General features: G+C 41.0%; 1 protein-coding gene across 1 annotated transcript; it reads left to right on the top strand.

Annotated features, from left to right (window-relative positions):
• Positions 1-545: 545 nt before the first annotated feature.
• Positions 546-24,194, top strand: LOC310868241 (moesin-like). The gene is made up of 13 exons (XM_083778577.1): positions 546-899; positions 9,043-9,126; positions 10,216-10,311; positions 12,342-12,616; positions 13,358-13,441; positions 14,521-14,667; positions 14,795-14,891; positions 15,190-15,353; positions 15,675-15,805; positions 16,278-16,438; positions 17,207-17,299; positions 18,623-18,853; positions 20,355-24,194. The coding sequence occupies exons 1-13, from the start codon at positions 888-890 to the stop codon at positions 20,517-20,519; spliced, it is 1,740 nt and encodes a 579-aa protein (XP_083634703.1). The 5' UTR covers positions 546-887; the 3' UTR covers positions 20,520-24,194.
• Positions 24,195-27,240: the final 3,046 nt, after the last annotated feature.

Raw genomic sequence — 27,240 nt, 5'->3', positions numbered from 1 at the left:
GGAGATAGATACGGCATTTTTGGGGAAAGGAAACCATGCCAGCATTAGCTGTGAATGAATGACCAGTAGGCTACATCTATAGTCAATGTGAACAAAATGTTTCTTCCTCGGCATATTATTATTCTAGAGAACCGCATTGCTGTTTGAACGTCAGGATGGATTTGTTTTTCATAACACAAGCTGACACTTTGAAATTGTGATGTGAATACCGTAATATAATAACGGCGAGATAATGATTAAATAAACGGCACATCATCAGCATTAGATGAGGAGATTTTTTGGCTAACCTCGCGTCACCAGCCATGGTTTCTATTCACCGCTCAGTTCTCAGATCCGCTCTGGAACCCGCCTACTGTATCCGGTGGTTTCCGCACACACATACATGCACGCCACGGTACTCAAACCGGTTCCGTATCCGCTCTGGACCGGATCGGGTAAACTGCGACTGCCAATAGATCCCAGTCGATGCGGCTGCAGGCGGAGTCTGCTGCCCGAAAACTCATTTTCTGTGCGGGTCCTGTCATTGGCTTGGGTGTGGTTTTTCAGCCACAGTACCGTTAGCAGGAAATCAAGCGGGCAGCCCCCTCTGCTTTCCACTGAATCCTCCACACAACACCAAACAAAGAATCAGTTACAGCCTGTACTAGCGGACAAACGTTTCACACTAGGCTGACCTGGAGAACAGCTTATATATATATAGAGAGATATTGATAATAGTCGCTCAGCGCAAATAAGTTTGTTGCGAGTCGCGAGGACGTTACATTCCATGCCATTGTTCTGATGGGCAAAAGTTTCTTCGTGTCCCGTTAGTTTGGTTTCTCTGCGCAATTTAACTTTTTTTTGTTTTTGTTTTTCCAATAATAAATCAGAGCCGGGACGAAGCAGAAATGCCTAAGACGGTAAGATCTAACTGTTATATATTTTCATTCTATATGCCATTGCCTGCGCAGTCTGTTATATTCAAATATCCTCCCTCTATCTCTCTCTGACTCTCTCTCTCGCTCTCTCTCTCTCTGTGTGCGCGCGCGCGCGTGCGTTCATCATCATTACTTTATTTTCATCAGATTTATCTATAATAGGCTATTCACAGATTTAGGCTACGTGGATTATAATACTTTAATGCGACTAACAGGGCGGATCCCATTCCCAACTGAAAAAGTTTCAAATCACATTTGCTCATCATGCTAAATATAGCTGAAGAATAAATGAACGGAAGTGAGTTTGTGGCCTGACAAACTAGGCCTCTCGTTTACAATGTGCTGAACTAACTCTAGCAACGAGGGATTTGATTTATCATGTTGGGGTTCCGCCCAGTGTGTTAAACGGACTACAACTAATTGTTGAGAACGATCATGAGGAAAATTAGTTGTAGTTATTTGCCTGTGATACAGTAGGCCTACTGATTCATAAAAAAATAACACGCACAGATGGAAAAAGTGACTAGTGCCTAGGAGAGTGGTGTTGCCTCTTCTGGTTTGAAACTAAAAGCCATACCAACCAAATTATTGCCTTATATAGGCTATTTCCTTATTATAGGCCTATAGGCTACAGTTTAGACATCATATTTATACACAAAATGGGTATTCTTCTATTTGTGGTGCAGTTTAAAATGTACATTACATGACATCACTGTAGCCTACTATATAGAACTGAGTGGCAATTTGTGTTTGGGAACAGACTAACTGAACTATTACCACATTTTTGTTAACATGGTTGACGCGTTTCTGGGCCAGCAGTTTATTGTCTCAGTAAGTTAATGTGTTGTTCATACATACATAATAAATCCTAATTCCATCTATTCTACCTCAATGAATAATAACAGCCATACTTTATAGTTTTTGGGTTTTTTTTAAATCATTGCTTTTTTAGCATACCGGTAGGCCCAAATGACGTTGCATGCCCATTCATGCAAACAACAAACACAATGTTACCAAAGGTCATAGTTCTGTCAACTCATTTTCTTGTGTACTTTTGTTTGCTAAAACTTCCCTGGATAGCACGTTTTCTTTATTATACAGTTATACACACTCAAATCTGGAAATTGTATAACAGCCATTATGCTGATGTTGAGCAATAAGAGAAAACACCTACTAAGGGCCGATTCATACTCATACAGTATACAGTAAAGTCATGGCTATAAGCAAGAGTGGTGCTGCTTCCTCTATGTGCTTTCTATCTAAACTACACTTTTTAAACCCTCTCTCACCCAGGCCATGTGAGCATTCAAGATAGAAGAATTCTTAACATTTTCCCCCTTTAAAAAACAAAAAAAATAAAGAATACACTATTAGATGACAGCTAAAAATGGCTTCCTGTCTAAGGGTGGAGGGGCTAGGGCTAATGTACCCAGGACTCTGAACTGTCTCCGATCTGTTATATGTAGCAGTGTGGCTCAGAGCCTCTGCCTGATGGCCTCAATAGTCTAATATCTCCTCCGGTCCATAGGGATATCCCTTTAGACTAGTGGTTAAGATGTTGGACTTTCACGTGGGAGGCCCGAGTTCAAATCCCGGGCGTTAGATATACGCTGTCAGGTGCCAATGAGATTGTGCATTGTCCCATCATGTGCACAGGTTGAGAATTCCTCACTGAACCCCATACATCTTATCTTTGATGTCAATGCCTGACCAGTGCCAGAGCTTTGGGACTGATGCTGAATCCTGATTTTGGATACCCACATCAATATGAATTTGTCCATGGATCCCCATGTGAAAATATGTTGTGGGATTTGTGTTGTTTACAGCATTGTCCACATCATTAACTGTGTGTACAAGATTTGTGGTGTTAAAATGTTTCAAAAATATTGCTAAAAATGTATAGCAGATCTAAGATCTTGCCTTGGACCACCTGGAACCCCTCCTGGACTTTGAGAACCACTGTCCTAGAACAATGATAACCAACGTTTAACTTATAAGCATACAAATTAATGAAAATATACTCATAACATTTTGATATATGAAGTATTTAATTATACTATATTAGACTAAATAACATAAGAAAATAATTTAAAGTATACAATGAACAGGCAAACAAGTAAATATGAAATACACACAAACTGAACTGTATTTTATTCAACCCTTTATTTAAGGCCCAAACTGCACCAATGATTCGCCACACAACTCCTTGCAACATGCAACCATGATCCCCAATGGCAGTTGCAAGTAGTTGCATTGATTTGGTTGACCTTTTAACTGTTTCGTTGTAAGGAGTTGTGACTAGTTGCAACTGGTGTGGTTTGGGCTTTAGTCTTATTAAATGACATATGACAGATCTACACGCTCACCATGCATCACCATGTTGCGAGTTTGTAGATTAGCTATTTTTGAAAATGGTCGACACCACCAGATAGACTGTGGCTAAAAATCGGGACACCTTGACTGCATAATTGCAGATACTGATGCGATGTCGTCAACAAGTCAAATAATCGGTCGGGCTCTGTAGTCAGTGCATTGTGCACACTCAATTAGAGTACACTATAGCACATACACTATTTTTTCTGTTACATTTTCAGTAAATACATCTATTCTAGAACAATCAGCTCGTATATGTGCACGTGCACACACACACACACACACACACACACACACACCCCCCCCCCCCTATCAGTATCAGTCATCAGGACAACCTTGCCTCATGCTGTGGGCTATCAGTTAATCAGAGCAGTAAATCCACCCAAAAGGTTGTTTGACAAAAGGAGGCTCCTTAAAAGTGGTGCTGCTAGCCACTCCTATAGACAGCAATGTGTGTCCCTGGCTGGATCTGCCGCTGTGTCTGTCCGTCTGAGTACGGAAATAGCGCTTGTTGACCACCAAGTGTCACTGTTGTGCAGCCTAACACACACACACACACACACACACACACACACACAGCCAGGGAGGAGGGCTTGTACAGTACAGTACAGTACAGTACAGTACAGTACAGTACAGTACAGTTCTACAGCACGAGTACAGTACAGTACCACTCAGTTCAGATGGGTCTGATTTTAGTATACAAATGAACAAAGTTATGAAAAGAAAAACAGCATCTACCAAAAATGCGTAGGTGACATCACAATGGCATAACATGCTTTAGCACCTTCAGCAATAAAATGCACTTGAAGTATTAGTGTTGCAGCTACACTTGACCAACTGGACAGACATGGACGCCAGAAAATGCAGTTCAGTAGAGTAAACACAGTCTGCCTGCTGTAGACATGGGGATTCTTGTAGGGAAAATGCATTGTCATAGAGGCCTTGACTCTTGGAACAAACAAGTCTGCTCGGAACAAAGCAATGCCCTTAGATAAGAGGAAATGCTTTAGGTAGTGTAGCAAGTAGAACATGGCCGGAAACTAATGTTCTCAAACTATTTGAGTTTGAGTGGAAGAAGTTATATAAAGAAGTTACAGTATACGTTATAACACGAAGGTATGCCAGATGAATCTTTCACAGCATACAATATGCAATGAAGATACAAACTAGTGCCTATAGGTTGGTTAGGTGTTCAGGACCACAGCTGGAAGAAACTAATCGTTAGGAACAAGCGAATAGGGGAGGACAGAGACTGGGAAATGCAAGAAGACGAAACAACATAAACAAACATAATCACACCAGAGATTATCAGCACCCGTTTTAGAACGGGACATGATATTATGACCAACGCAACCAGGGATTTACTTAAACTTTAAGTAACTTTGAGTCTTAAAGAGCTCACAGTGCCAAGGTGCAGTAAATGAGGCATAAGATGTGAAAGGAGGAAGCTTTGAAATGTAAGAGTCATTGAGGTGGTAAAGCCGAGGTACGCCCTTAGGAAGGAGGGATCAGTGCTCAGCAGGACAGGATTTGTGGTTAAAGCAGTATAAATAATCTGACATTTTGTGATTTTCTCTTTGCACTTCCATGGCACAATTATTCTGAAATGTACATGTTGATTGAATAATGTTTTTGCATAGTCTCTAGAATTGTGTAGCCGCATTACTTTATTAATGAAAGTAATTCATTATTAGTTTGTTTTTTCTCTCGCCGGATTTTAGTTTTTATTCTCATTTGCCGTTTAAAGTTTGACAAGTAGCCTAGTTGCCAACATTATTTTCGTTCTGGCATTTCACAAAAACAGTGCTTATTGAGAAACTATTCCTTTGCTGGACTACTTTTGGCAACACGTCAATTTCCCAAGGAAGTCATGTTGTGACTCAAGGTCTCTGCAATTGCATCAGTTCCTTTCTAGTAGTTTTCTAGCCTGCTGCCTTATATGGGGTTTCACAGCTACCTCCTCTCCTCCCTGAAACACCCAGCATGGTGCTGCTGGTTCTGCTGTAGCCTCCAATACAAAACACATGATAAAGATACAGGCCTATGTTTATTTTTGTATTCATATATTTGTGCTCAAATGAGCAGTTAACTTAAACGTTTTGAACATAGCACTTTCCAGTAGTTTAGCTGGTTTATCATTGGCTAAAAAGGACCCCGAAACAGTACATTGACTCAGGCACAGACATTCCATTCTTAATAACGCATGCTTTAAAAACACTGAACACACTATAAATTACGCTGTGTTCCCTCTGACATTATGAACGTCTTTCAAAAGCTTACATTAAAAATGACAGCACAGTATCTTTCAACAGGCCTTCATGACGATAGCAATTTAACCATTAGTATCATCATGATATGTTTTACTGATTATTTTCAGCATCATTCCATCTTGTGTCTTGTCACAACTGGTGAAGAATCAAAATGATAGTTAATCCCTTATTTGATCAATCTTATCAACAGAATGAACTCTTCACACAAAATGTAAGCATACTGTAACTTACCACGGAACCCCTGCATGTTGAAAGCATTGCAGATAAAATGTTCTCGTTAGGAACACCAGCAATTTAACAAAGAATGGCAAACCAGAGATGGTGAACTGGAAAACACAGAGGTATGCGGGCAAGGGATTAAAATAATTCTGCAGTGCACAACATAGCGCAGCAGATTAACAGTTTGTAAGCTTGCCGTGGTAGAGACAAACAGCAAACTTGATATGGACTGGTTTTATACTTGGAACATCTGCAAAATAGCTTCGTAAAATCAAACGACTAAGAGTAAGTGCTCATCTATGAGATATGCATTTGTCTATGGAAGATGTCTATGGAAAATGTGATATGTATTTTGGAGGGGAGGACTTTATGTTTGTGGAATAAGGGTTTTACTACAGTAGTTTGGATTCTGGAGGTCCTCCAAATCTGCAGCTGGAAATGAGTATTTAAATTGATTATTAATATCATTATTATCATTGCTTGACCTTCCAACCTTGATCAAGTGGGTATAAGGTGGCATTCATTCATCTGGCTGCATTGACTATGAACTAATTGAACCAGTGAATCAGTGTAATCTTCGCATCCCTGCTATATCAAAATTGTATTATCCAATCTGTGTAATGGGTATAAAGTGCAGTGGATACATACACGTTCATACATCTTTCATCAGTTATAAGTTAACATCATCTTTCACAATGCAATAGCTAATAATTATAAATCACATCAGCAACTAAAGCAACTACCTGTATGTTTGGTGGTCACAGTATTTTGTAAACAATAAAATAAAGGATATTGTTCACCCCACACACACACACACACACACACACACACACACACACACACACACACACACACACACACACACACACACACACACACACACACACACACACACACACACACACACACACACACACCCTTATCCGTGGTCCTCCGGATCCTGAGTGGGGTGTTGTGCATGTGCTAATAATAGTGTCTTAAGTGTTTCCACCCTTATCAGGCCGAATTGTTTTTCAGTTCAGTTCGCAAGATGAACTCTTTTAATTCAGGAAAGCGTCTGTCTAGTCTGCATGATGAGGGTAATCTCCATGTTATACAATATACACAGTAAATCCTCTGTGTTAGATGTATCAATTTGTAACTCCGAGAGACCAGAGTTCACTTAACACCGAGGACTTCACTGTGTGTGTGTGTGTGTGTGTACCATGTCATCCTAATAAGAGATGCCATGATGCCCTTTTGGCATCCAAGTGGTGCTTAAGGGCAAAGCACAGAATGTAGGCGTCACTCCAACCATAACTGTTCTCCCCTCCATGCTGCTCTCCTCTGTGTGCAGCTAGTGACGACAGGACGTGGCAGCGTAACAAGTGTCCTGGGCAGTAAAATGGGGCTGCTGACACAAATGGGAAAGAACGCAGCTCTAATCAGCCGGCACAACTGGAAAATAATGCATACCATTGTTGGGTCAGACCAGGCGTGGGCCTCAGTCGCCGTTTATTTTTTTTGCCATACAGGCATAGTGACGTTTTTGTCATCTCTGAGAGGATGGGAAATGCCTACATAGTTTATCGCTTTACACAGTGCGGTATATTATGAACCCATTCTGACCCGAGATCAGATTCTAAAAATGTCTTCTACATCCCGACAGTTTTCTGAAAAAGCTATGTTTCTATGTCAGTCGTTCTTCGATTTTTCAAAAATAGCAGACCTACAAGCTCGTAGCGAGCCACTCGGTGGCGCTCTATGAGCTTGTAGATCTGCTATTTTTCAATAGCTAAAGCATAGCGAAATGCTAACACCAAAAGGGGCTCCCGCCCCAAAATGGGTAGAAAACATAGTGAGAGCGAGAATACAAATACTCAGCATGTACTCTTTTTTTGCGAACTAAACCGATTGCGTTCTCATCTTTTGAACCTTTGTTTCACGTGGTGTTTTCTGTAAGTGTCTCTGCAAAATATCAGACCTCGCAATCAAGCAATCTGTTCCTATATAGTACTAAGCCATGAAATTCTGCTACCGCACTTGAGAAAAGAAATTAACACACTGACAAGTAGTGTGCTACATAACAGGATGTTAAAGCTGCTCTCGGGGGAGAGTACAGCATGCTGTGGCACTGCCTCATAGGCTCATAGCCACCAGAGGATGTGGTTACTTCCTGCAGATAAGTTCACTTCTATAGAGAGAGACAGTCAAGTCAGTCAGACTGCCATGTTTGTAGGAGATTCTATGGTATCTCTCAAGGGACATTATCTTTTTCTTTAACTACCGTGTCAGAATGACACGACGATAACGTTTTGAAATCGGAAGTGATGATTGACGACGACACATAGACATGAGCGGATACAATAGGAACAATGTGAAATTAAAACGGATAAATGGCCCACATATATTAGTTGAGTGATGATGTATGGGCATAAACTGATGACATCAGGAGTCTCCATATGTGGGCAATGCTGGGCATCAAAGGAACAAGGACTGACCGATACAGATATTTCCATGATATATTGGCATAAAAGGGACACAGGTGGACAAACACAATTAGAAACTGACATCTCCATATTATGGGCACAAAAGGGACACACACAGACAGACGGGTACAACGGGTACTCTGACAAAGCCCCTGACATATGACTCAGACATATTGGTTAAGTGAATAATGGAGAAGTTTTTCATTTCTGCCATAATATCAATGAGTCGACAGAACAATTATTATTGATTCTTTATAGTTGACTAAATTGATTAATCGGATTAACCTCTTAAAGGGGTATTTCACTTTAAAACACTTCAATGTCTACAATGAATTTTGTGTGCACCCCAGTTAGTTTTGATGCTGCTTGATTCAATATTATTCAATACATTTTGTCAGACTCCCCCTCTCCTATATAAACTCATTGTAACTTCAATAACGTCAGTAACGTAACTGACGTTATTCGTCCATTTTAACCATGTTAGATTAATTGAAAACACACATTTAATCTAATACTTTTCTTTTTTCTTTTTTGAGTGCGAAAAAAGTAAACTGAGCAACCGAGTGCTCAATGTTAAAGCCCAGCTGCACGGGGTTTCCTCGCCATGAATCCACGGGTCCGCCTGCAGTCCTTCCTCTTACCACTAGGGCCCCGTGCTTCAACGTTGGAAAGCCTCACTGGCCCCTTGGTTCAGACGCATGAACATAAATTGTCTCTCTTAAATCTAGGAGTGATAATTTCATAACGTCACGATCAATTTATTTGTCTCGCCTTTGGTTTTGTGACCGTCTACAGATTAGCGTGAGAGTGACCACGATGGATGCAGAACTGGAGTTCGCCATTCAGCCCAATACAACGGGAAAGCAGCTCTTTGACCAGGTAGGAGGAATTATCTTGCTGCAACCATGCACTGATTATGATGGGGTCACCAAAATCAGTACGGTTCATCCTTGCTGAGTGCAGTACATTTCATTAATTGGAATCTGACCAATATAGATTTTGAGAAATCATGTGTGCAATTGGAAATGATGTCCTACTGTATGGTGCTAGACTAGAGGAAAGTCCATTGAGTGAGTCATCAAAATCAGTAGGGGCCATTATCACCTGAGGAACATGTTTGGCTTGAACGCACATTGTGCTGCTATAGTGATTGATTGATTGATTGATTGATTCTTTATTTAAGTGTCATGCTTCCGAAGAAGCCCAGCCCATATGGACTTAAGGACACTTTTTTACAGTTTACATAAACAATTACAATAAACCGACATGACGGTTTGCATTTGCAAACAATGATCAAGTGAATACCAAACTGACTAATAGGCGGCGGTGGCTCAGGGGTAGAGTGCCTGGATAAAAACCGTAAGGTTGCCAGTTCGAACCCGGGCTCCCCCAGAGTTACTGTCGAAGTGTCCTTGAGCAAGACACTGAACCCCTAATTGCTCCCGATGTGCTAGTTGGTGCCTTGCATGGTTTCCGCTGCCATCGGTGTATGAATGTGTGGGTGAATGTAATGCACAATCTCTGTAAAGCGCCTTGGATAAAGGCGCTATATAAATGCACCATTTACCATTTACCAATACACTCCAGATCCTTACAAGGCAGATTACATTATATACAACATAAAATACCATAAAATAAAATTCACCATTAGGCCTGTGACAGCAGTCACTAGTAATGCAGATTTTGTCCAAAGCCCACACAAATTGGTACACATCAATCACTAAAGTTATGCAGGGCAGTCATAGATGAATGGGTAGCCTACCTGGGAAACATAATGTTCCCAGGTTTGATTCCTGGCCCAGGCAATGTGTGGAGGAATCCCTGAGCAAGACACTTAGCCCCCAAACTGTGGTTCACTGCTCATGGAACTCATGTGAAGCTAAACTTATGACAATGTGAAATGCTGAAATTGTGAATTTTCAAATAAGCTATATTTACACCTTTTCAATATATATATTATTTTTTTAGGTTGTAAAGACAATTGGATTGCGTGAGGTATGGTACTTTGGCCTCCAATACCAGGATACAAAGGGTTTCTCTACATGGCTGAAGCTCAATAAGAAGGTGAGTGCTTTTTTCCTTTGTCAAGCAACTTGTTTAGCCAAAACATGAATTAGCAGCGATATTTAACTTTCACACGTTTGGCTGTCTGGCTTTCGTGAGCTTTTTAAGAGTTTTTAAGTTGCTTGATTCAGTATTTAGATATTTGATATTAATTTTATCAGACACACCCACCCCTTCCTTTCAAACTCCATTTTAACCATGTTAGATTAATTGAAAACACATAGGCCTACATGTCCATGGATCTGGTGACTGATATTGTCCTTCTAACGGCCGAGCTACACCGAGTGCACGTACATCGCGTTAGGAAAGATCCAACGTATGTCAATGTCTGGCTACACCAGACACGCGGATAGGCCCAGATACGCATGCTCTAAAAATAGGATCGGGTCTTTTTTTCAAGTGCGTATGCCCCCACGTGCACAGATATATATTCCCCCAATGGAGACAGAGGAGCAAATATGCGCGCCCCACATAGATCAGGTGTAGCCAGGAGGGTTTCGCACGCGCATTATTTTCACAGACTGTAGCTCGGCCGTAATGCGTGAGGGGGCTGTATTTTTTCAATTACTTTAAAAAAAGGGTATCTTTGAAAAACAAAGTAAAGGTCCCGCACACTGTCAGACACTTGCCAAAATGTTGCTCTTTATTAATTCAATTACATTTTTTTTTACGTATTTATAATGTTTTTGGAAATGGGAACGAAAAATTATAAAATGAACGAAAACAGTTATTGGCCCTCTTGTGCATAAGAAAGACATTATCAGTCATCCGAACCAAGGAGGGGTGTTTTCAATGAATCTAACATGGTTAAAATTGAGTTTGAATGGTAAGGGGGCGTGTCTGATAAATTATGAATATCAAATATTTAAATACTGAATCAAACGGTCTGGGGTGCTCACAAAAGCCAGCGTAGACGTAGTTAAAATGACTCCAAACATGTTTGAAAGTGAAATATTGCTTTATGTACAGATGCTCGTTTAAAAATGTAAATTGATTTAATTGAACCGCCTTTAATAGATCGTCTGCTGTGTGGCCCATTAAAAAAAGTTCCATATTTTCCAAAAGAAAGGTTTATTTTCACGTGAGAATATAAGTAACGTGAGGATTCACACATCATAGTGCCTATGATGATGTGTGAATCCTCTCGCCTATGACTATGTATAGCACTGTAAATAGAATAAATACAATAGATAATAGGCCTACATGAAACATTTATTCCGTAACCCATTTAGGCCTGACCTTGACATTAAAGAAAAGTTCTTCTAAATCCTCCAGTTTTCTGAAATAAATATTTTCACGATTTTTCAAAAATAGCAGACCTACAAGCTCGTAGCTATGAGCTATGAGCTTATAGATCTGCTATTTTTCAATAGCTAAATTATAACAACGTTTAAAACACCAAAAGGGGTTCCCGCCCAAAATGGGTTAAATCAATGTTTAGAAAACTGTATCCAGATTTGAATGGACAAAATAAATAATAATCAATTAATAATGTAACCAATTGTATTAATCGACTATAAACCGTATTGTTTGTTTAATGTTTAATCATTATAATCCCTAGCCGTAAAACGTCCTTGATTGAAAAAGGCACTACACTATAAAAGCTCTGTCGCTCGCGTGGAACATCAGTAAAGTGCTACCTGTGTCTCACCTTCGCCCTATAGGTAACGGCCCAGGATATAAGGAAAGAGAGCCCGCTGCTGTTTAAGTTTCATTAGTAAAGTGTTACCACCTGTGTCACACCTCGCCCTATAGGTAACAGCCCAGGATATAAGGAAAGAGAGCCCGCTGCTGTTTAAGTTTCATTAGTAAAGTGTTACCACCTGTGTCACACCTCGCCCTATAGGTAACAGCCCAGGATATAAGGAAAGAGAGCCCGCTGCTGTTTAAGTTTCATTAGTAAAGTGTTACCACCTGTGTCACACCTCGCCCTATATAGGTAACAGCCCAGGATATAAGGAAAGAGAGCCCGCTGCTGTTTAAGTTTCATTAGTAAAGTGTTACCACCTGTGTCACACCTCGCCCTATAGGTAACAGCCCAGGATATAAGGAAAGAGAGCCCGCTGCTGTTTAAGTTTCGGGGCAAGTTTTACCCCGAGGACGTCTCCGAGGAGCTGATCCAAGACGCCACGCAGCGGCTATTCTTCCTGCAGGTGAAAGAGGGAATCCTGAACGACGACATCTACTGCCCTCCGGAGACGGCCGTCCTGTTGGCGTCGTACGCCGTGCAGGCCAAGTACGCCGACTACAACAAGGATGTCCACACCACGGGATACCTGTCCGGTGACAAACTTCTCCCTCAGAGGTCAGTCCCTCTGTTTGAGAGAGAGAGAGTTGTGACCTTGTAGATCTGCTATTTTCACAATAGTTATCTGTGGAACCGAGTCAAGCTAAATTGAACGCCTCAACTCCCGACATTCCGAGTGCTTATCAGGGTGGGGGGATGGGGGACTGGGGTCCCCGGTTCAAATATGATTATTTTGGTGGTTCGCGGCCTGAAATGGTCGAGAGCCACTGGCTTAACCAACAAAAAGCTAGCTTTAAACATCCTGCTTAGCATTATCAAAGTGAATTCATGTCTGAACTTTCCAGCCATGCCTCTCCCTCGCTTAGCTGCAAGTTAAAGAGTATCTGCACGTCTGTCCATCTCACTGAAGGGACCGCTTGCATTCTATTATACTTTAGCTATTGAAAAATAGCAGATCTACAAGCTCATAGTGCGCCACGGAGTGGCGCGCTACGAGCTTGTGGGTCTGCTATTTTTGAAAAATCGTGAAAATGCGGCCCAAATGTTTGAATATATTCTTTCACAGCAAACGTTAACCGCTGACATAGAAATATGGGGTATTTCAAGAAAACTGTCAGGATTTAGAAGACATCTGTAGAATCGTTCCCAGGTCAAAATGGGTTAAATTAAACAAGCTCGAATAGAGCTACCGATGTAGACGTGAAGGATATGTTTCAGGCGGTACTTTTGTAATATTCAGTCTTTCCCTGCGTGACTCGATGCACTCGTCATCATACTGTGTGTGTTTCATGTTTTCAGAGTGCTGGACCAGCATAAGCTCAACAAGGAGCAATGGGAGGAGAGGATTCAGGTGTGGCATGAAGAACACAAGGGAATGCTTAGGTAACACACACACACACACGGCTCCCCGCGTTCTTGAGCTCAACCTGCATCTCAACTCATTTCAGTGCACCAGCTAACCACAAAGAAGTCTTTCTGTTCAGGCTTCAGGGAAGCTACACCAGTTTTCAACATTTTAGATTGTACTTCAAACCACACAGCACCAGCGGTATAGTCACACATTCCACAATTCTACCACATAATGCTACCTTCCAAGACAAGGTGTTGACAGAGTCTTAATCTAGAACAAACGCTCTGAAAGTTAATCTGGGTCCTTTTTTTCCCCTTTTCCTTGACATCTCCTGCAGTTCCTCGGTAGCCTATATCATCTACATCTTGCTACTGTTTTGCTACATTCTTGTACAAGAATTCTTCTACAAGAATGTAGCAAAACGGTAGCAAAATCAAGGACTGATCTGAGAGAAATATGTCCTTGGGGTTGAAATGTGCTCTTCTCACCTTTTACTGCCCAGTTTGCAGATAATTAATTGACTGTTGCCCACAAAGACAGTTATGCAGTACACACTCCAAAATAGAAAAGATGATGATAGTCAAGCATCTGCCTTGTGCCAGTTTAATTATGTTAGTACTTTAGTTTACTGTAAACGGCAGTTTTGTCTCCTTTCTTAGGCTCGTTTTCTTGAAGAGTCAGGTCATGTACATTTTTGCACATCCTCTTTCAGTTAATACATGCCATGTTGAAACTGGTTCCGACATTTACACATTCTTGTAGATGATATATATAGGCTATAGAAGCGACAATGGTGGTCACACTGTGACTACAGTAGCTGGCCAGTGCCTAGTATAGCTATGGATAGACCTTCACACTTAACTGACACAATGTGTTGAGTCATTGGACGGTATGAGCTTGGCTTGCCCACTCTTTAGTGCCAAGCAGTCACTCAGCTCAGTAATCAGCGATCCAGGTCTGGAGACACGTATTGACTGCAATGCATAGTTCTAATTAATGGCTTAACCCAAAAATGAAATAGATCAATTGTAATAAATAAACCAATTCCTTTGACATGTCTGACCCGTTTGCTGACCTTATGAAAACCCAACATTATTATTTTTTACTCAAGAGAGGAATCCATGATGGAGTATCTGAAGATTGCTCAGGATCTAGAGATGTATGGAGTCAACTACTTCAGCATCAAGAACAAGAAGGGATCAGAACTTTGGCTGGGGGTGGATGCCCTAGGACTAAACATCTACGAGCAGAATGACAAGTGAGTGACTGCAAAATAATAAGGTTCTGATATGGCTTTTACAAACGTAAATTACAGTCCGTCACAAAAGTAAGCAAAAAAAATAAGAACCATGCCCAAAGCCTTTGTTTTGCTTTCCCATGAACAGAATGACGCCCAAAATTGGTTTTCCTTGGAGTGAAATCAGGAACATCTCCTTCAATGACAAGAAGTTCGTCATTAAACCGATTGACAAGAAAGCACCTGTGAGTACCTGATCTCTCATAAAATGCATGCTTGTCCAATAAACTCACATATGAATTATGAACCACATAATATACATAAAGTAGATGGACAGGATTACCAAGAGCTCTATACTAGGCCCCCCCTCCCGTTTTTGTACTACACTAAATATCTTCGGCCGAATTGCCAATATACCAGCTCACGGAATAGAGATGCTAGTGTTCAAATGGTTAAACACTTGCACCAAAGCACACAAGTATTAATTAGCCTAAACATCCTTTCTGAAAGACACTTATACGTAATGTTTTATTGCCATTGCAGGACTTTATCTTCTATGCTCCGAGACTTCGAATCAACAAGCGCATCCTGGCGCTGTGCATGGGCAACCACGAGCTGTATATGCGTCGCCGCAAACCAGACACCATCGAGGTGCAGCAGATGAAGGCCCAGGCCCGGGAAGAGAAGAATCACAAGAAGATGGAGAGGTACGTAGGTGTTCTAATTCCTTGTTAGAAACCTATGGCGGAAAACATGCTCGTCCAAAATGATTGCCCTCATAATTTGAAAGTAGTAAGTCGATGAAGTTTATTCAAGTAGTTCTTGTAATACTTTGTTTGGTATATCCATGTTTGGGCCTAATTCGACCAGATCACACTGATCATTGTGGAATAAAAAAAAAACAGAGCTTTCCTTCTGTGTGGTTTAGAAGTTGGGATCGATTTTAACTTTAACGTTAACTTTAACTAAGATGCAAGCGGTGCCTCCCACAACTGCATGCACTGAACTCTGTGGTGTGTCTCCATCAGGGCTCTGCTGGAGAACGAGAAGAGGAAAAGGGAGGTGGCGGAAAAAGAAAAGGAGAAGATTGAAAAGGAGAAGGAAGAATTAATAGAGCGATTAAAACAGATCGAGGCGCAGACGAAGAAAGCCCAACAAGGTGGGTGACATCCCTACGAGCTCTTTAAAAAAAGCCTCACAATATGTTAACCCATTTTGGTGTTTTAAAGCATTATGTTATACTTTAGCTATTGAAAAATAGCAGATCAGTGCCGCGCTATGAGCTTGTAGTTCTGCTATTTTTGAAAAATCGTGAAAATGCGGCGCAAAACTTTGAATATATTCTTTCAGAGTGAACGTTTTTAAGTCAAATCTTTGCTTCTGGGGGGGGGGGGGGGGTCCCTGGAACTACATATTTTCAGATGGGGGTCGGCCGCCAATTACAGATAATTCTCGGGGTCCTTGACATGAAAATGTTTGAGAACGACTGACATAGAAACAGAAAACTGTCAGCATTTAGAATACATTTGTAGAATCGAACTCAGGTCAAAATGGGTTGAGAAAGCATCAATATGTTAATGCACTGTCATAACATGACATGGCTGTTCTTTTGCCCGCACACACACACACAGAGCTGGAGGAACAGACCCAGAAGGCTCTGGAGTTGGAACAGGAGAGGACGCGCGCCAACGAGGACGCCGAACGTCTGGAGAAAGACCTCAGGATGGCCGAGGACGCCAAGTTCACTCTGCTTCAGCAGTCTGAGAACCAGATGAAGAACCAAGAACACCTGGTTGGTGACACCCCGGAAGAGATATTTTGATAGGACAACGTGGTTAATGAAAGTGGGGATCCAGGGGTCCTCGAGTACGTTCCAGGGAGTTCCCAGCAAAATGTTTGATAGTTAGGAACTAGGTCCGTAACCTATGAGCGTCTGTGGCCTAATGCAGGGGTTTTCAACTGATTGTGAACCAGGGACCACCACCCTGACTTAGAATAAACCTGGGGACCACATTAATGCTTTTGTAACACTTGCTGCTATGCATCCCATTCAACTGTTTCTCAACCAATGGTCCATTGACTACTAATAATTTCCTAATAATAACTTAACCAGACAATCCGCTGCACTTCCCCCTCTTGAGATTCTTACTCCCTTTTCCTGTTGAATTTCTTGACCTCCAATTTGTCAGTAAATGACTACATGCACGGTCATCATAGGTCACCGGGTCATTCAGTTCACCGTTTCTCTAGTGGAATGATTTTTTTTTTTTAAATCAACACATCCTATACGTTACTAAATGAATGGTCAGGGACCACATGCAATACTTCCAGGGACCACCTTTTGGAAACCCCTGGCCTAATGCAAAACAAACCTGGGGGCCTCTTATACTAAATTATACTAAAAGGAGAACACAAAAGGCCCCCGGGGGCTTGTTTCCATATATGAAGTATTGAAAGCGTGTGTCCGCGTGTCTGTGTGGGGCAAAATGGCGAGTTTTCGGTCTGATATTCCAATGTGAAGTCATGTCAAGAAAAATAAATGAAAACCTTTTCCCTTCAGGCCACAGAGTTGGCGGACCTGACCTCAAAAATCTCCCTACTGGAGGATGCCAAGAAGAAGAAGGAGGATGAAGCATTGGAGTGGCAAGAGAGGGTATGTCTGACATTTTATACAGTATATGAAAGAGAAATATTTAATATTCATCACTTTATTACTTAATGAGGGCAACAAAGGTGCATGATCACAGTTCCCAGAAAATGTAGCATGGAATCTATTCTGCTTAAGAATAATACCCTAGTTTGTGTTGATGTGTCTGTATTAGTGTATTGTATGTGTTTTTGCGCATACATACAGTATGTGTGTACAGTATGTGGTTGACAGAGTGCACATTTACTGTCTGTCTGCATATGCATGAAAACCGGAGGATAAATATGCTATTTGGGTCTGTGATTACTAGTATGTACCAAAGCCTCACAATCGAGAATTTGATCTTCAGAATATCACTTAGAAATGACATTCACCATGTTTCCTGCTCATTAGTAAGCATGCTGTTCATGTCCTCTGTAAATCATTCAACACTTGTGTATAAAAGGAAACAAGTGAAACGTTTACATTTTCTGACCAACTACTTACAACCCCCTTGGGATGTACTAAGGAAGGACATTCCTAGGACCTTGTTTTGTCTGTGTGTGTGTGTGTGTGTGTGTGTGTGTGTGTGTGTGTGTGTGTGTGAGTGTACACAACAACCACAACATGCTCCAGTCTTCATGCTGGGAGAAGTTTTCTTTCCTGGGAAGATATCTCGTATCCCATTGTGATATCAGAAGAAGGTTCCTGTATTTTGAAAATACAGGAATGAATGAATGATTGAATGAATGATTGGTGATTAGAATGAATAATAGAATGATACTACCAATGTACCAATAATTTGTGACGTACGCTGGTTCACATTTGGCTCTTTTCAACTACGAAGGGTAACCCAGAACCTTCCATAATATTCCAAAACCCACAAAGTTCTGTGATGTTTTTTTTGTTTACGTCTCTCCTGAGGAGAGCATATTGTGAGCGTTGTGATAGATCGGCTATTTTCAAATAGCCTGATGTATGAAAGTTTAAAGGTATATTCAGTGATTTCACTTAATTCAAATATCACTTATATTTTTTGTTTTGTTGTGATAATCCTCTCTACTATAGTGTGTGCTGACCATATAAGGAGTTCCTCCCTGTCCCCAGTTAACCCCTGGGGGTCAAAAAACCTTACGTTTCGTTTTTGACTCTCTATCCTGATTGGACGAAAGGTTTTGGGTCCCAGCCAAAAACGAAACCTAAGGTTTTAGTGAAATCACTTACCTTTAAAGTAAGTGCTTCATGTAGCCAAGTCGCTTCTTTCGGGGCTTCTTTTCATAGACCACAGGTCGCTTGTTTCTCTCGCAGAAACACTGATTGTGTGAACTATAAACGATTGTTCCCTCTCAGGCTACCATGGTGCAGGAGGACCTGGAGAAGACCAAAGACGAGCTGAAGAACCAAGTGATGGTGGCTCACATACAGCAGCCCGTGACCGGAGAGAACGAGGACGACGAGAATGACGACGAGTACGAGGCCAGCGCCGAGCTGTCGGCCTCCGTTGCCACCAACCTCGATCGCAGCGAGGAGGACCGCATGACAGAGGCCGAGAAGAACCAGCGCGTGCAGCAGCATCTACTCGTGAGTCCAGTGTTGCTTTCGTCGACTAAAACTAAGACGAAAAATGTTCGTCGACTACCTATTTTCACTGACAAAAACAAATGGAAACTAAATGAAAACTAAGCTACGATGACTAAAACTAAGACTAAATATACTGACAATTTCGTCGACAAATAAAAACTAGACTAAAATGTTAGGAAGGGACTAGTGGACAAGAGATCCAGTATAAGTAATTTTACGCTTGGTTGCATGCTGAAAATAGCCAATCTATCTGAGCTTGTAGATCGGCTATTTTCAGCAAGTGTAAAATCACTCATTACGACGGCATCAAGACTCGCCAAAATACATTTTAGTCATTTAGACATTTAGTGGACTAAAACTAGACTAACACTAAGACATTCCAGGTGACTAAAATGTGACTAAAACTAAATGAAGTTTCAGTCCAAAGACTATGACTAAACTAAAATAGAAATTTGCTGCCAAAAACAACGCTGCGTGAGTCCCGTCCCCTCGCGTATAGACCCAGGAAGTGGTTACTTCAACTGAAGGGACGTATAGTCAGTGGTGGAAACTTAAGCACTTAAGTAGCCTACATTGTATTCAAGTGCTGTACTATTTTTTTAGGTACTTTACTTGAGATTTTACATTTTTCAATACTTTACAGTATGTATGTCAGAGGTGCATTTTTACTTTTTACTCCAACACAATGATTTGAAAACTTTTAGCTACAAGTCACTTTGTAGATTTAGATAGCATACACAGTAGCCTACATCAACCAATTAACCCCCATTTCATTTTATTATTTCATACAGAGGGATGGTCTTCCTGCTAGGCCTGTCGCACCTCCAAGGGTGCCCATGTTAGTTCGTCTGTTTGAAAATAGATGATAGCCGGTCAGGTCACGATGTCTGTGACGTGACACATTGTGAAGCTTAAATTAAATAAATGAAATTCAATACTTTTGTACTGTAAGTATATTCTGACGCCATTACTTTTGTACGTTTACTGAAGTAAAATTCTGAATACAGGACTTGTAACAGAGTACTTCATCTACATCAGAGTACTTTTTCCACCACTGCATATTAATATTGAAGACAAGTCAACAGCAAGTTTTTTCTTATGAACAAAATGGACCCTTATGGGTCTGTAACTCTGAGAGTGTACCCGTTAGGGTAAATTGGTTCCATTTGTACACTCTCAGAGTTAAATTAATTAAATTGGGTCCCAGAAATAGAAGAAATGCCATTCAATGGGGGTCCGTAGCCTAGTATTGCATATCAAACTGAGGGTCCTTGAAATGAAACGGGTTGAGAATGACTGCTACGTAAAAAATCTTCTCTTATGGGGGTCTCTGGCATATCTTTTCAAATGGGGGTCCACGGCGGCTGTTAAATGTCAATTTGGGGGATCCTCGACATGAAATAGTTTTGGAACCACTGAATTAAATGTGACGTGTGGCTGTTTTATTTACACGCTGTTACAACCGTTAACAAAAAACTATTTTGTTTACTTTTATCACCAGGCTTTGAGCTCAGAGCTGGCCAACGCTCGGGACGAGACCATGAAAACCCAGAACGACCTCATCCACGCGGACAACGTGCGCGCGGGACGGGACAAGTACAAGACGCTTAGACAGATCCGCTCAGGCAACACCAAACAGCGCATCGACGAGTTTGAATGTATGTAACCTGTGTCCGACCGACCCACAGCAGGACAGCAAGGCCATTCTGCCCAAGGTCTTCAGCCCCGCATCACGCAAGCTATAGGGCGTCTTTATTTCCGAATAGACAAGATACACAATTTACATTTTCTACAAAAAAAGTGCAGCGTGCGAACATGCAGTCACAAACTGGAATAGTCTGTAGCGGGGTTATCATCCTTCATTTTGAATTTTAGGTTGTTCAGTTGAAAAGGGACGTATTTTTATTAATACTTTATTCATAAGGGTTATACATATCACAGTATGAACAGGCTTGTGATATTTCATGAAATAAGGTTTTATAACTTCCATACCTATTTATGTCACATTTATGTAATATGATTCCATTGTAAATTTAAAAAATAAAATAAAAGGCTCCTGGACCAATACAATTTCAAAGTCTGAAGAAAGTGTGTAGTTCCCAGCCAAATGCATTGTAATTGCTCCAACACATAACACAAGACAAATAAAAAAGTGTCTGTCTGGAGGATTATGTATGGTGGCGAAGGTTTTTACATTTCACAATACTCACAAATCATCTACACTTTTTACAGTATTGCTTGTGTCTGGAGAGTGTCATTTCAGCATTATCTCCCCCCCCCCCCTCATAATCTGATGTCATCACAAAGAACTGACACAATTTAGCCTAGACATGTCTAGCTTGGACTGGCTCTAGCTTAACCAGCCTCTTTTTCCATACAGTAGTAGACATGAAACATGACAGTCACAGGACCCTTTTGATCTTTTTAACAGCACAATCATACAATAACGTGTACCACTATGTATTAATTGAAATTATATGTAATTTAAGCAAACAAGGTTAATGAGCCTTTATCGACTTTCGCTGTCTATCTTCCTGGTTCCAATATAATTAGTGTGCAGTAAAATGCAAAATGCTTAATAATACAAACACAAGGACAATATGCTAAGTTGCTGTTCTGTTCTTTGGGTTAACTGCATATGGAAAACAATCCATACCTATATGTGAGAGACGACACACTGTTTGACCTCTGAGTCTATGCATATCAATATTTTGAAAGTTAGGTTTTTGATGAGTTTAGATCATAGAGTTATATATAATAGAGATGTCACCGGATTTCTCCTCTCATCAAGTTGCTCACCCAGCGCATGAGGCGTTCTTCCAGGTTGGAACAGAGTGCATTCTGGGACTGCAGGTTATGGGCCATACATGAATGTGCTGGGCCGTTCATAGCGTTGCGCGCGTTCACGTATGGAACATATATAGCGTTCACGCATGGAGCATATAGCGCGTTCACGTATGGAACATAGTGTTCACGCATGGAGCATATAGCGCGTTCACGTATGGAACATAGCGTTTATGCATGGAGCATATAGCGCGTTCACGTATGGAACATAGCGTTCACGCATGGAGCATATAGCGCGTTCACGTATGGAACATAGCGTTCACGCATGGAGCATATAGCGCGTTCACGTATGGAACATAGCGTTCATGCATGGAACATATAGCGCGTTCAACGTATGGAACATAGCGTTCACGCATGGAGCATAATAGCACGTTCACGTATGGCACATGCCATGCATAGTTCCATGGCCCATAGTGCAATACCACTTTCGGCCACCAAATTTGGTTCGCTTCAGTGTTTCCTCTCGGTGACGTCTCTCTATATATATACTCTAAGGTTTAGATGGGATTTTATCTATTTGTGTGAGCTTAGAGAGGTTTACCAGCAGTTGATGTATTTAGGAATATTCAATATATTCAATCTGTGGTCAACATAGTGTTTCTCATCATGGGTGGCATTGCTTTTGCAACATCTCTATAACACACGTGGCACTTGGTCATTGGCAATGAAGTATTATAAAGACAAATCTCACTATACAATAAGCTATTTCACCATATGACACATATCCTTCCCCCCCATTATAAGTAAATATCATGTGTTTATCAATCAAATTCTTATGATGGTTTTACATGTGCTAATCAATATCTATGGGGCTTATGCAAGCACATGGATGTCCAACATAATGTTCATTAAATGGCCTCATAGAGCACTAAGAACAAAATGACTGCTTGAATCTCTCTGGATACTCTTGAGATGTCTCATGCTTAATCTCATTATATAAATGTGACATATGTTTGAAAGCTGCTGTAAATGTGAAATGCGTCAAAACATCATGAGCCTGTTTTACTCAATTTATGCTCTGTTGCACGATGTAGCAAGATTACAACACAATGTGCTGCGTTATGTGAGCTTGTAGATCGGCTACTTTTCTCACACGACACAGTCTTGAGACAGAGTGAAAATCGGCTTAGAAGTCTCTTGAATGGTTGAAGGACAGTCTAACCTAGAATACACATACATACAGTATTTTATTCCCAGGATGTATTGTAATATCATCCAACACAAATGACTTTGACACACAATCCAAACAGTGCAGAAATGTACCAGCAAAACCATTATGGGACAATAGATTACTTTTTATGGGCTGGACATATTTTAAATGTTATTTTTTTAATGTGAGCAAAGTGTATTGTTAACAGTTTAGCAAATAAGAACATTAGATTGTATTTTTAAGATTTGGTTCACATTATAAGCTATAAAGAATGGTTGCCTTCTTAGAAGAGCATATATATTTTTTTCTAAGTCTTCATGACTTAATTAAATTCCTTGGGGTGGGGAGGTCGTTTTTTCAGAGAGAGAGAGGGAAAAAAAGGAAATTGGCCAAAATAGGCATACTGTTCCAGATGGGAAGGATGATATGTTACAAGTTTCTGAAATATGTGTCTTAAAATCTTGATTTAGGTTTTCTTTAGGGGATTTTGGAAATGCCGAAATAGATTTTTAATATTTAAAATACTATGTAGAATCTTTATTTGGCCTAGCGGTAGTTGGAACTTGGAACAGCTGAGTTCTGTGCTAGGAGGTTGGCGTGACACTTGTTATTAGACTCAAACAGCAGCGACGGTACATGACATTCCATTCAACTCCCAATCAATTCAGTCAATCACCAGACACACACACAGTACATACTGTACAAGTCCTTATATTATAGGATGTCACACAATAACACAATATGCTGTGAGATAATATAAAGAGTGTTTCTGCCTATTCACACTGTAGGTTTATTTGTAGCTTTTTCTTTAGAAAATACAGAATCAGTGACTTTGAATTAAGTAATTGTTTTACTCACCAGTATTTTGTACACATTGAAGGACAATTTGTAATTTGTAACACGATACAGTATTTACTGTGTATGTACTTTGCTCATTGCTGCTTACTGTAACTGCATCTGCTAAGACATACTGACATGCACAGGTGTAGATACTGTACTGTACTTTTTTTTTTTACATCAGCCATTATCTTCAGCTCTTTACCATATCGTGTGTAATATCTGAAGCTATATGGTATCTGCTATAAAGAATTTAATGAAATTTGAACATTTCCAATTTAAGAAGTGACTATTTGTGAAAGAAAAAGTGGATGCCAAATTGCTGTTTCTTAAAGTGAAGCTAATTTTATATGAAGGACTGGAATCCACCAGGATAAAACATGCTAGTATTGAAAATGATTTGATAACAGGCAGTGCCTTAATTGTTTGAGGTATTCAGTAGACATTTCTTGCTTCAAAATTAATTCAACAATAAATAAAAGGAGAAGCCTGCATTCTGTTTCCAATAAATCTTGTCAATTTCTTCGTTACAATGCTGTTGAGTTTGTAGTTGTAGTTTTAGTTTTTATTCATAATAAAAGACAGAAATAATTGCAGGTGAGAAAGGAAACCCATATACAGTAGGGCTTATACAAGGTTCTCACCTAAAATAATGAACAAGTAGTAAGTTAAATAGTAATCAAACGGTTGTTCAGCAGCAGTAGCTCAGGAGGATTTGCCATCTTGGAAAGCAAATCGATCAGTCCCTGTCTCCTGACTCCATCCCTATAGCTGCTGGCTGATCGGTCCCTGTCTCCTGACTCCATCCCTATAGCTGCTGGCTGATCGGTCCCTGTCTCCTGACTCCATCCCTATAGCTGCTGGCTGATCGGTCCCTGTCTCCTGACTCCATCCCTATAGCTTCTGGCTGATCGGTCCCTGTCTCCTGACTCCATCCCTATAGCTGCTGGCTTTCTTTGTCACAAAATGTCCTGGAACAAGATACTAATCGCCTAAATACTGGAGTTGAGTACTTTATCCACTACAATGAGGGCACTGGTGTATTCACACATATATGGAGGAATACCACTTACATATGATTTTGAGTTACCATCAAAAGATACAAAGTTCAATTTGATGTTTTACAAATGTACAACATGGAGGCACTGGGTGGCAGTGTTGCACTGTTACACAATATTAGTATTTGCATTTTGTCAGCAGGTTTCAACCAATCAGTTTTACTGTGTAATCTTTCTCCCCAATTGGTTCCTTGGTGGTAGGCTGGCACTTTACCACCCAAATGCCTAAAAACATTACAATATTGGAGCTCATAATATCTGGGTGCCTGTGAATTTTTACAATTATCCTTTATTCTTAAACTTCACTTAAATAAATTCTAACCTAAAGAATAGAAGAATAACATAAAACTTGCATTATTACATTGACTAATATTACCAAGGTACAATATTCCCATTGTTTCTATGTGTAATAGTGTAAGTGGAGATACTGCTATAATAATGTTATGTGTTCCCAATAAATGACATGCAATACATACAGTAGACATTATATTACCAATAGAATAATTCTCAGCTACAAAACAGAAAGTATGTGGAAATGTAGGCTACAAAAAAGGTGAACAGTTAAACACCAAAGATGATGCAAGTCAGCAGACTTCCCAACATGTGTTTGACTCAATCTGGTGCGTCTTTATTGCGACCAAAGGTTGCGCGTTTACTATGAAAACCTGCATCTTCCGTCCGTTAGTTAGATAGTCACCCACGTCTACATATATGGTGTCACGGCTCGTGACATCACGTGACATCATGGAGACCCTTATGGTGCGTTCAGACGGGCAAATTAAACGATGCAAAGACACGCTAGAACCTGCATCTCCCATCCGTCAGTTAGTTAGACGCCCCACACCTCCATATTATAATGGTCACGCCTCGTGAAGAAAAAAAAGGTTTGCTGACAGTTTATTCTTTTTCACCACTGTCAGTAGAGCACGATTAGCTCGGGTCGGGACTTCAGTCCTATAGTATTTGAATGCATCTTTATAGTATGCACACAGAATATACCTACCTACCTAGTACCTAGCTACCTACCTACCTACATACAGCAGACTTTAGTTTATTTATCGATTTATTGTATATACATTTGGCATGTAAAGATCAGAAAGTATTTGATGTTTTGGCCTTTAGGTTACTGCTTAATATTATTGTATTGTATAGCAGGGGTTCTCAACCCATGGGTCGCGACCCCTCTGGGGGGGGTCGCCAAAAGTCCACAAATTATAAAAAAATAAAATAAAAATCACACACGTGTGAAATGAGTGGCGAAACTCCGTGTGGGGGTCCCCGGAAGTTCTACACCCACAGGACCACGGCCAGGGTGCCGGCCCGGTTCCGGCGAGTCGCCCCACGTTCGAAACGGTAGAGAAATGACAGAGTTACCATGTGGGGGGTCTCCGGTGGTCCCCGGGGGGTCCCCGGAAAATCCAGACCCCCAGGAACGCGTGGCTGGGCGGGGCGATTCAGACAACTGCAGTATGGACAATGATGTCCAAAACCTGATTAAATCTGCCTCAGCCTGGACCCTGTATCGGCGCCACATCCGCCAGCTGGAGAACTTCCACATCAAATTTCTCCAGCGCATCCTTGGGCTGACCTGGCGCCACCGTGTACCTCACACGGACATCCTGAAGAGAACCGGCACTATAAGAGCATGGAGGCTTTTCTTCAGCACCAACTGTGATGGGGTTGGCCACACCATCAGGATGCCAGAGAACAGGCTTCCACGCCAACTGCTCTATGGTCAGTTACACCATGGCCAGCGATCCGCAGGAGGGCAAAAGCGGAGATATAAGGACCAGCTCAAAATATCACTGAAGAGGTGTGGAATACAGCACACCCAGCTGGAAAGCTCTGTCTCAGAACGCACCTTATGGAGGCAGCTCTGCCATACTGGACTTAAGCGGTTTGAAGAAGAGAGGAGTACGGCAAGGGAAAAGGAAACGCCAGGGGAGGAAGATGATCACTACAGCCAAGTCCACAACTAACACTGACTTCATATGCCCTCACTGCAATAAACAATGTGGCGCTCGGATTGGTCTTCACAGTCACCTCAAAACTCACCAGTTAGAAGAAGTAGAAGTCATCATCAAATACGATGGACTACCATAAGCAAGTAAGTAAGCAAGTGTTAGGTTGCACACAGGTGTTGAAAAACAACCATGCTATTTTCGTGCTCATACTCACCCAGCCACCCAGCCACACACACACACACACACATAGCTCCGTAAGGGAGTGGTTGCACCACTCAAAAATAAATACGTTTTGTTTTAGGGGTTTTTGCAACTGAATGGCTGGAAAATGGAAATTACATTATTACAGAGTTTACATAGTACACACAGTGCATGCATAAACTTTCCATAATAATTATCTGGTTTCAGTATTCATTTATGATATATTTTCTCTATTATTAAGGTTATTTTTGCAGTAAGTTTGTATTGGGGGTGAGGAGGGAGGGCGGGGCGGGGGGACATGGCCAAAGCATTTCCGGGGGTCCCCAGCCAAAC

Source organism: Protomyctophum parallelum, assembly GCF_964188405.1.
Source record: "Protomyctophum parallelum genome assembly, chromosome: 1".
NCBI classification, from domain to species: Eukaryota; Metazoa; Chordata; class Actinopteri; order Myctophiformes; family Myctophidae; genus Protomyctophum; species Protomyctophum parallelum.
The sequence above is the reverse complement of the archived record's forward strand: the minus strand, read 5'-3'. Positions and strand labels throughout refer to the sequence as shown.

Coding starts and splice junctions, on each gene's coding strand:
- LOC310868241 (XM_083778577.1), top strand. Junction 16,439..17,206: donor TGAAGAACCAAGAACACCTG/GTTGGTGACACC, acceptor TTTTCCCTTCAG/GCCACAGAGTTGGCGGACCT. Junction 18,854..20,354: donor GCGTGCAGCAGCATCTACTC/GTGAGTCCAGTG, acceptor TTTTATCACCAG/GCTTTGAGCTCAGAGCTGGC.